This window comes from Scylla paramamosain, chromosome 40 (genome assembly GCF_035594125.1).
Source record: "Scylla paramamosain isolate STU-SP2022 chromosome 40, ASM3559412v1, whole genome shotgun sequence".
NCBI lineage: Eukaryota > Metazoa > Arthropoda > Malacostraca > Decapoda > Portunidae > Scylla > Scylla paramamosain.
The window spans coordinates 4768267-4778790 of record NC_087190.1 but is presented as its reverse complement, the minus strand read 5'-3'; the positions used below and the strand labels follow the sequence as shown (position 1 = coordinate 4778790).

Sequence of the window (10524 nt, the reverse complement as noted above, 5' to 3'; positions counted from 1 at the left end):
TCTCTCTCTCTCTCTCTCTCTCTCTCTCTCTCTCTCTCTCTCTCTCTCTCTCTCTCTCTCTCTCTCTCTCTGTGTGTGTGTGTGTGTGTGTGTGTGTTATTTTGCTTCTTTTCTCTTTCCTTTTTTTCTTATTTATTTATTTACTTATTTATTTATTTGTTTATTTATTTATCTATCTGTCTTTATTTACAGAAAGCAATGATGAGAGAGATGATACAGAAATACACAAAAAAGTAACATCACTTTCTTCCTAAATGTAAGTAAGACAGTTTAAGTTATTTAAGTGTACCCTGGTAGATTAAACAAACAAAAAAAAAAACATTAATTAAATAAAACGTAAATGATTTTCTTCTTGTCTATCTGTTTCTCTTAGGCTCCTGTGGGCGTCTCGATGGGTTCTGTGGGCGGTGTGGTGTGGGTGGGTGTGGGCGTCCATTTCCCCCACCTCTCCATCTATTCCATCGCCTCCACTTCCTCCACCCTCCCGCCTTCTCTCTTTAAATGAAGAACCACGTGGCAATGTTTACAAACTGTCAAAGAAAACGGACCTGACTGGAGGGTTTGAAAGGGGGACTGCCTCGTTTTCTGTTCCTCCCACGAAATTGTCTGATGGTGGAGATGAGGCGACGGTGAAGACTGTGGGAGGCAGAGATGATGATGGTGGTGATGGCGATGCTGATAAGGTTAGTTAGTTGTTGATTCCTTTTGTTTGTTCGTTTTTTTTCTTTTCTTTTCTTTTCTTTCGTCTTCCTGCCTTCTTTTTCTGTTATTGTTCTTGTTCTTGTTTTTCTTATTCTGATTTTTGTTGTCTTTTTCTTCCTTATATGGCTAACAACAACGACGACGATGATGATGATGATGATGATGCCAGGGAAAATAATATAATAATAATAATCAGAATAATAATAATAATAATAATAATAATAATAATAATAATAATAATAATAATAGTAATATCAACAACAACAAGCACAACCAGGATACACACACAAAACCCGTACAATTACAGAATTCCTGCTGATTATGAAGATAAAACACTGTATGGCAGGAAGTGTGTACGTGAGTATATGTGTGAATGCATGAGTGTGTTTGTGTGTGTGTGTGTGTGTGTGTGTGTCCTTATCCCTTATCCATCCTACTCTCCCTTTGTTTTTTTTTTGCAGGGTTTCCAGTTTTCCCTTTACGATGAAACAAAGGAAAAGTTTCAACATAGCCCAACCTTCCCTGAAAACTCCTTAAGTATCCCCTTAGAAGACCGTTTTCTTAGAGCACTTCTTAATACATTACCCTTGAGACTTTCACCTTTAGAGGAGGTACCCTTTAAAAGATCCTTGACTGGTGGTGGTGGTGGGGGTGGTGGTGGTGGGCGTGTGAAACGTGACGTTAGTGATGGTGATGAGTATGGTGAATATGAATATGAGCTCAGTAATTATAGTGATGATTATGAGCATTATGGTAGTGATGGTGATGGGAATTATGGTGCTGATACCGAGTATAGTGATGATAATAATGAGGTTAATGGTGAAAATGAGTATGATGATGAGTACAGTTATTATTACAGCTCTGGCAATGACACAGATGGCGGTGATAGTGATTATAGTGATGGAAATGACGACAATAGTGATAAAATTGATGGTGAGAATAATGAAAGTGATGCAGGATGTGAGTATGGATATGAGAATGAAGAGGATAATGCAAATGACACTGAAGCCATTAATAATGTAGTTGCTGTTAATAGTGAGGTTGTAGATTCAGGTGGAAATAACACGAGCACTGAATATGAAGGTGAATATGATGGTGGAATTATCAGCAATTCAACTTATTATGATGATGACGATAATGATAAAACTCCAGTTATAGATGAAAATGAGGACTATGAATATGATGAAAATGTTGTCTTAGGTGAAAATGAAACAGTCAGCGAATATGACGGAGGTGTTAGTAACGTAACCTTCTATGATGATGATAATGATGATGATCAGCTTCTGGCATTAGGTGGAAATAACAATAACAGTGAATATGATAATGAGATTACACTTTTGGTTGAAAATGACCTGATTAGTGAAGATAATGATGAATATGATTATAAAAATATTAGTAACACAAAACTACATGATGAAAATGAAGATGAAGGTTTAGATGAAAATGACAATGTCAGTGAATATGATGAGATTACAATTTCAGGTGAAAATGACATCAATAATTATGAATATGATGATGAAAATATTAGTAACATAACATTACTTGATGGAAATAAAAATTTTACTAATGAAAACGACAGTGAAAGTGAATATGATAATGAGCTTGCAGTTTTAGGTGCAAGTGACATTGATAATTATGAATATGATGATGAAAGTATTAGTAACGTAACATTACATGATGATAATGAAGTTAAGGTTTTAGACGAAAATGATAATGATAATGAGTATGATAATGAGATTACAGTTTTAGGTAAAAATGATCAGGATAGCGAAGATGATGATGAATATTTTGCCGTTGCTTCAAATACAAATATTGAGAGCAACGAATACATCACTGTCACAAATGAAGGTGACAAAAGCATCACCAACACAAGTACCAGTGAAAATGAAAGAGTGAGCGATGAAAATGATGATGGTGGTGATGATGAATATGAGTACTATTATTACTATGAGACGGGTGAACAGGAAGCTGCGGATAGTGAAGGTGATATTGGTGGCGGTAATGATAATAACGGTGAATATGATAACTATGATTACTACAATGTAACGGATGCCCAAGAAGCTGCTGATAGTGAAGTTGAATTAAATAGTGATAGTGACGGTGATGCTGAAGGAGAATTGGATGATGAGCTATATTATTACTATGATAATGATGGTGATGATGATAGTGACAGTGATAATGATGATGGCGATGATGGCGAATCTGATGGTGATAGTGATAATAATAACAATGAAAATGACCAAGATGGTTATGATGTTGATGAAAATGGTAAAAACAGTAATAATGATAATGAAGATGACCCAAGTGGTAATGGTGGTGCAAATGATGGCAATAACAATAACAGTGAATATGATAATGAGATTACACTTTTAGGTGAAAATGACCTGATTAGTGAAGATAATGATGAATATGATTATGAAAATATTACTAACACAAAACTATACGATGAATATGAAGATGATGGTTTAGATGAAAATGACAATGTCAGTGAATATGATGAGATTACAATTTTAGGTGAAAATGACTTCTATTATTACGAATATGATAATGATAATATTAGTAACGTAACATTACTTGATGGAAATAAAAATGTTACTGATGAAAATGACAATGAAAATGAATATGATAATGAGATTGCAGTTTTAGGTGAAAATGACATTTATAATTATGAATATGATGATGAAAGTATTAGTAACGTAACATTACATGATGATAATGAAGTTAAGGTTTTAGACGAAAATGGTAATGATAATGAGTATGATAATGAGATTGCAGTTTTAGATAAAAATGATCAGGATAGTGAAGATGATGAATATTTTGACGTTGCTTCAAATACAAATATTGAGAGCAACGAATACATCACTGTCACAAATGAAGGTGACAAAAGCATCACCAACACAAGTACCAGTGAAAATGAAATAGTGAGCGATGAAAATGAAGATGGTGGTGATGATGAATATGAGTACTATTATTACTATGAAACTGGTGAACAGGAAGCTGCGGATAGTGAAGGTGATATTGGTGGTGGTAATGATAATGATGATGAATATGATAACTATGATTACTACAATGAAACAGATGCCCAAGAAGCTGCTGATAGTGAAGTTGAAATAAATAGTGATAGTGACGGTGATGTTGAAGGAGAATTAGATGATGAACTATATTATTACTATGATAATAATACTGATGATGATAGTGAAAGTGATAATAATGATGGAGGTAATGGCGAATCTGATAGTGAAATTGATAATAATACTAACAATGAAAATGACCAAGATGGTGATGATGTTGGTGAAAGTGGTAAAGACGGTAATAATGATAGTGAAGATGACCCAGGTGGTGACGGTGATGCTAATGATAGTGAAAATGATCTAGGTACTAATAGTGATGATGATGGTGATGATGATTATGACTATTACTATGATTATGACTATGATTACTATGACACTAGTGACCAGGAGGCAGTTGATAGTGAGGGGAATGTAACTGGTGATGGTGACTACTATGATTATTATAGTGATGGTGATGGTGAGGGGGAGGAAGGGGTGGAGTATGAAGAGTACCTTGATTATGAAGGAGGGGAAGGAGGAGAAGAGGGAGGGGAAGGAGAAGAAGTGGGAGACGGAAATGAAGAAGCAGAAATACAAGACCAAGGAGGAGGAGGAGGAGGAGGAGGAGGAGGAGGAGGAGGAGATGTAGAAGAAGGTGGAGAAGTAGAAGGAGGAGGAGGAGGAGGAGGAGACATAAACGAATATATCTACGATGGTGTGGTTATCAATGATGGTGATAGTGAGAATGGTGATGATAGTGACAGTGCGGATGACAGTGATAATGATGGTGATGAGAAAGATGCAACACAGTCCCAGAATAGTACTAGTATTGATAGTGACTTCAATAGTAATAGTAGTGATAGTAGTAGTAGTAGTAGTAGTAGTAGTAGTAGTAGTAGTGATGGTGAAAATAGTAACGATGAAGATAGTAGTGGTAGTAATGGTGGTAGTATTAGTAGTAATAGTGATAGTAGTAGTAGTAGTAGTAGTAGTAGTAGTGGTAGTAGTACTGGTGGTAGCGATGGTACTAACGATGATAATATTGACAATATTGATAGCAGCAGCAGCAGCAGCAGCAGCAGTAGTAGTAGTAGTAGTAGTAGTAGTAGTAGTAGTAGTAGTAGTAGTAGTAGTAGTAGTAGTACACCAACCACCATTACTACCATCCCTACCAGCACCACTACTACCATCCCTACCACCACCACCACTACCATCCCTACCACCACCATTAGTACCACACCAACCACAACCACCACCACCACCACCACCACCACCACCCCTCCCACCACCAGCCCCAGTATCTCACAGGAGGGTATAATAATAGTCCCCATAACCTTCCCCCCTACCTACGTGCCCCCCGCCCCCCCTCCATCCGGGATCAGTGTGATGGAGTCTGGTCACCTTTTCGCATCGGGTCAAGTTCCCACCGGGGTCACGGTCACCACTAGTCCCGGGGGTCGTCACGTGATACAGGTGGGTGGTGGTAATACGACTCAGCGCAGCGAGAGATGAACGATGGGTAGGGCACCTGCTTTGACCGGGATTCTCCCATTGTTGCCACATCACAGATTCTTCTAGCCGTTGTTTCACTTGCCTTGGTGGCCATAGCTGTCCGGGCAACTGCTTTTGAGGGCGGCAGTATGGGTGCTCTATTTGCCTTTTCTTCCAAAAATTTCCTGTTCACGATGTAGATAACTGCCTTAGCTTGGCTGTGAAGGAGGCCATATGACGAGCTTGAAGCAGGGGAACGGTCCATAGCGAGAATGTGTGTGTGTGTGTGTGTGTGTGTGTGTGTGTGTGTGTGTGTGTGAGGGCAGGTCAGCACTGGCGAGTATAGGTCAGGTCGATGTAGCAGCAAGGTTGCCCTCCACACTTATATGCCACGTTTAAGATGGCATATAAGTGCCTTTATTCAGAAAACACGCCTTGAGTTTTACCTCAGTGGTGGTGTGGAACAAAAATTAGAATAATTTCGGAAATACACTAATTTATATAGAAACAGAGAGAGAAAAGACAGAGACAGAGGGTAAGGAGGTGGAGCGGGGTTGGAGAAAGAAGGCAAGCCGGTGATCTGTAGAGAATACCAACAGTGGGGGAGTTCCGGTGCCCTACCCTATCGTCCATTTCTCGCTGCTTAGTAGTAGTAGTAGTAGTAGTAGTAGTAGTAGTAGTAGTAGTAGTGGTGGTGGTAGTAGCATTAGTAGTATTATCAATGTAATTTTATTATAATCATCTTTCTTTTTATATATATTCATTAATTTATATTTCAAAGATATTTTCAGTCAACTTATAAGTTTCCTTGGCCTAAGCTGATCTTTGGAAACATCAATACGAAGACAGTAACGATATGAAAACATTAACCATTCAGAAAAAAAATGAAAAGAAAATAGCACTGAATGTCCACACGCAATGCGTCTCCAGTGGCGCGTGTTGACACTCAGATGGATGTATTTATGTAGGAGTAGAGTATTTGTTTCCCCAGTGACGTCACCTGTGCCTCACCACCCACAGATCCCACCGGGACTGAAGTGGCGTGACGTGAAGAGCTCGCTGACCAATCCTGAGGCACGGAGGAAGTGGCGGGAGATCTTCAACGTGGTACTGTCCCTGCGGCGCGAGGAGGAGAAGAAAATCCTGAACACCCCAGGCAACCAAATCAGCATCACGCCAGTCCGTTCAGGCGACGTCAGCGTTCCTATGGGCATCACACTCCCACAAATAAAGAAAACAATCAAAACCGCGGACTTGAAACGACTGAAAAAGCTGAAAAAACGCCTTCGAAAGCTCCTCCGCCAAGCTAGACGGAACCAACGAAAGCTGCTTCTTCGCGTCCCGAGTAGCGTAGGCAGTCCTCCGCCAGGGATCAGTGTCATCTCATCCTCCGGGGGCGAGCAGGTGATACAAATACCCAATACTGTCAAGTGGAGCGAAGTTAGAGGGTCCTTCCCAAGTGCAGCGGAGAGAGAAGTGTGGCGCCAAATCTTTCAGTCCCGTGACTCAAACACAAAGATGATTCGTGAGAGCGTGGAGAAGGTGTTGGCTGGAAACTGGCTGGTGACGGACGAGATTGAGAACCGTGTAGCACAGATTCGGACGAAGAATAAGGTGAAGGATAAGAATCTGTCCAAGAATAGCGGTGGTAAGATGAAAAACAAGGAGAAAAATAAGAATTTGATGGCTGTGAGACGGAGAGTGAAAAATCGCTTGAAAAAGCAATATTTGCTGAAGACGGCCAGGAGGAAAATAAGAAATCAGATGAAGAATTTTAAAAGGAGGATGAAAAATAAAGCGAAAAAGAAGAATACCAAGGAAAAAAATAAAGATGGAGTGCAAAATAAAAACTTATCAAAAAACGGGAATAAGGAAATGAAAAACAAATTGAAAAATAATAGTTTGTCCAAGAATGGAAACCGTTTGAAAGGAAACAAGAAAAGTAAGAAAAGCAAGAAGAAAAGAAAAATGTGGAAGACAAAAGGAGGAAAAAACAAGTCCAAGAAAAACAGTAAAAAGAAAGAGCGTAAGGGGAATAAGAAAAGGAACAAAAGAAAAGAAAAGAAACAGAAAAAGCGAAAAATACAAAAAATTATAAATAAAGCAGTAACCCGTAAAAAGAAGATAAATAAGGAAATGAAGAAACTGAAGAAGAAAGTAAAGAAAACGAAACAGAAAATCAGGAAAGCAAATAAGACAAGAAAGAAGGGGAAGAACGAAAAGAACAAAAAGGAAACGAGGGATTTACAAAAACCGATGACGAATTTGAGCGAAAAAGAAAATGGGAATAACAGACTTTCTAATACCAAGGAAAATGTACGTAAAGAAAACGGAAATGTCAGAAAAGGAGAAAAACAGAAAATTAAGAAAAAAAGGAAGAACAAAAATAAAAATAAACCAATGAAGAACAAGAAGAACGAGAATATAAATAAAAAAGAGAGTCTAAAAAAGAGAATAAAATTAAATAAGAATAAGAGGAAACAAATGAAAAAGAAGATAAAGAAGAAAATGAAGAAGAAAAAAAAGAAAGAAAGGAAAGGAGCCAAAATTAAAAACAAACAAGTAAACAAACAAAAGCAAAAAACTCCCATCTTCTTTCCGATAGCCGGAATGGGTAACCAAAACAAAACGAAAAAGAATAACAAGGAAAGGGAAATAAACATTGTGGAAGGGAAGAAAAAAGAAATATATGAAAATTCAAAATTAACGAAAAAACAAGAACTGAAAAAGACAAGAAAAGAGAAAGAAAAGAAAAAGAAGAAAATGAACAAGAAAAATAAGAAAAATAAGAATAGGAAGAAGAATAGAAAGAACAAGAAGAAAAATGACAATAAAGAGGACAGGAAGAAGAAGAATAAGAATAAGAAGGAAAAGAAGAAGAATAAGAAACAGCAGAATAAGAAGAGAAATGAAAGAAAGTATAATTATTGGTACTGAAGAGGGAAAAAAGAAGAAAATAGTTAAGGTTCTGTAGTAAATATTTTTTGCTTTTCCAACTTATTTCACTACTACTACTACTACTACTACTATTATTCACTATTACAAGCACTACTACCACCGTCCCTTCTCTTTACTACTACTACTACTACTACTACTACTACTACTACTATTGGTTCGTTTGTTGTGTTTCGAAGTACAAATGAGAAAGAATAAGTTGTTAGTGTGTAGTTATTGGTTCCGTAGTGTTGTGTTATTTGTTTGTGTTTGTAGTGATTTAATTGTAGTGTTTTTGTATGTCGTCTGTGTCTTTGTTGTGGTGTTGTGTTCTTTGTGGTTGTAGTGATTAAAAGCAGAAAGTTGTTGTTGTTGTTGTTTATTTCATCTTTCTTTTTTTTCTTTCTTTTTTTCTTTCTCTCTTTGTATGTTAGTTTTTTCTTTTTTTTGTATTCACTTTCGCTTTATTTGTTTGCTTTGTCTGTTTGTCTGTTTATTTATTTATTTATTTTTTATTTATCTACTTTATTTTTTTCGTTCGTATCGTTTATGTATTTATTTCTTATTTCCAGGTTAAGTCAGGTCATGTAAGGTTAGGCTATGTTACGTCATGTTAGATTAGATTAAGTTAGGTTAAGTCAGGTTAGGCCAGCTTAGTTCAGGTTAGATTAGTTTAAGTAAGACTAAGTTAGGTTAGGTCATATTAGGTATTATAAGGCTTAAGTTAGGTTAAATTAGGTTAGGTTAGTTTAGGTCAAATTGGGGTAGGCAGTGGCGTACCGAGGGGAAGAGGGGGGTGGGCATGGCCATATTCCCCCCCCCCTTTTTTTTTTCTTAACCTGTAAAAAAAAAAAAAAAAAAAATGTAGCGTCTGTAGGTTTCAGGGGCTGCTGCTGTGCCCCCGCCTGTTAGTGACGCAGGTAAATTTATATATAGTGGTATCCATATTACGTCGCATGTCACCACCCAAGCTCATAAGTATAATTATTAGACGAAAATATTAGGAAAATTAATATTAGTGTTACGTTTACAAATGTGTGTGTGTGTGTGTGTCACCAAGTGGGTGTGACAATTATTTCCCCTTTGGTTTTGTTTGGAGTTATTGGCGGGATATAAGGTGTACCGCTGTGAGTGAAGAACAAAAAAGTAAGGTGATAAAATGATGGGGGCCATAAAATTTTGTGATGTAAGCGATGTAAAATTGTCAACTGAAAGCGGTGGAGTGGTGTTTGTAGTAGGCATGAGCGGGAAGCCAGACAGGGACGGCATGGGCAGAGAGAGCACAAAAGCCGTAAGTATGCCTTCTTTCTTTCTTGCCTCTCATATTTACTTAAATTTAGGTGTCAGTGTCGTCAAGGTGAATGGAAGACTATATAATTATACTGTAGAGTCATCAAGTGAACTTGTCTGGTGACAGTGGTGAGTATCAAAGTATGTATTATGTTTGTTTTATGACGGGAGGAGTGGCAGGCAACGCGATACGCGCGTATTGCACCTGTAAGATCGACCTTTGCCACTATATTACCATCTTTAATGACTGTTTTGTGCTTGACAGTGGACTGTAGAGTGGCTGAGTGACTAGACTAGTGTATGTTCAGTACCTGAAGAACTGCGCTGCATAGTTGAATAACAGCAGCTGATCCAGCTTGAGAAACATTCATTGACGACGCAGGCTACGTAGACAGTAGCCTATTCATGTTATTCCAATAACATGAATATATATATATATATATATATATATATATATATATATATATATATATATATATATATATATATATATATATATATATATATATATATATATATATATATATAATTTTTATTTTATTTATTTATTTTTTTTTTTTTACGGGTACACCACTGAGGTATGCTAGGTCAAGTCAAGCTAGGCTAGGTTAGGTTATGTCAGGCATGACATAGATAGGGTAGGCTAGACCAGGTCAAGTTAGGCTATGTCAGATCAAGTTATGCTAGATCAGATCGAGTTAGGCTAGGTTAGAACTGAGTAGACGTTTGGACAAGGAAGGATTTACGTGATATTTGTGAAGTATATCGTTTATTGTGTGTGTGTATGTGTGTGTGTGTAATAATAGATAATAATAATATGCGGTTTATTAATCTTGCAGTCTTACAACTGAAAATCTATGTTACATACTTATATACTAACATACTACATCTTAAGTATATATTTTAACCATAAGGAAGTATCATACAATTTCATATGGTGGCTGCCAGATGGTGCCGGTCAACCTAGCGGTCAACCTAGCAGGCTAGGCCCGGGATAGTCAGGCCACTCCATTTATATTTTTCTTTCAGAGTTTGTTTGCCCCACCTGGCAGCGGGT

The 10524-nt window shown here is 37.3% G+C and overlaps 1 protein-coding gene and 1 long non-coding RNA gene across 2 annotated transcripts; both read left to right on the top strand.

Moving 5' to 3' along the window:
• Positions 1 to 391: 391 nt before the first annotated feature.
• LOC135092556 (serine-aspartate repeat-containing protein F-like) lies at positions 392 to 4188 on the top strand. The gene is made up of 3 exons (XM_063991173.1): positions 392 to 414; positions 1460 to 4002; positions 4154 to 4188. Exons 1-3 carry the CDS (start codon positions 392 to 394, stop codon positions 4186 to 4188), a joined length of 2601 nt encoding a protein of 866 aa, XP_063847243.1.
• A 189-nt stretch (positions 4189 to 4377) lies between these two features.
• On the top strand, positions 4378 to 8543 carry LOC135092745 (uncharacterized). The gene is made up of 2 exons (XR_010263049.1): positions 4378 to 5225; positions 6264 to 8543. It is a non-coding gene; the product is annotated as an uncharacterized LOC135092745 (long non-coding RNA).
• Positions 8544 to 10524: the final 1981 nt, after the last annotated feature.

What these genes read in the sequence shown, in the direction of transcription:
- LOC135092556 (XM_063991173.1), top strand. Translation starts at nt 392, where the DNA reads ATGGGTTCTGTGGGCGGTGTGGT. An exon ending in GGTTCTGTGGGCGGTGTGGT is followed by an intron (nt 415 to 1,459) that starts GTGGGTGGGTGT and finishes GCATTATGGTAG; the next exon opens with TGATGGTGATGGGAATTATG. An exon ending in TGATGATGTTGGTGAAAGTG is followed by an intron (nt 4,003 to 4,153) that starts GTAAAGACGGTA and finishes CTATGACACTAG; the next exon opens with TGACCAGGAGGCAGTTGATA.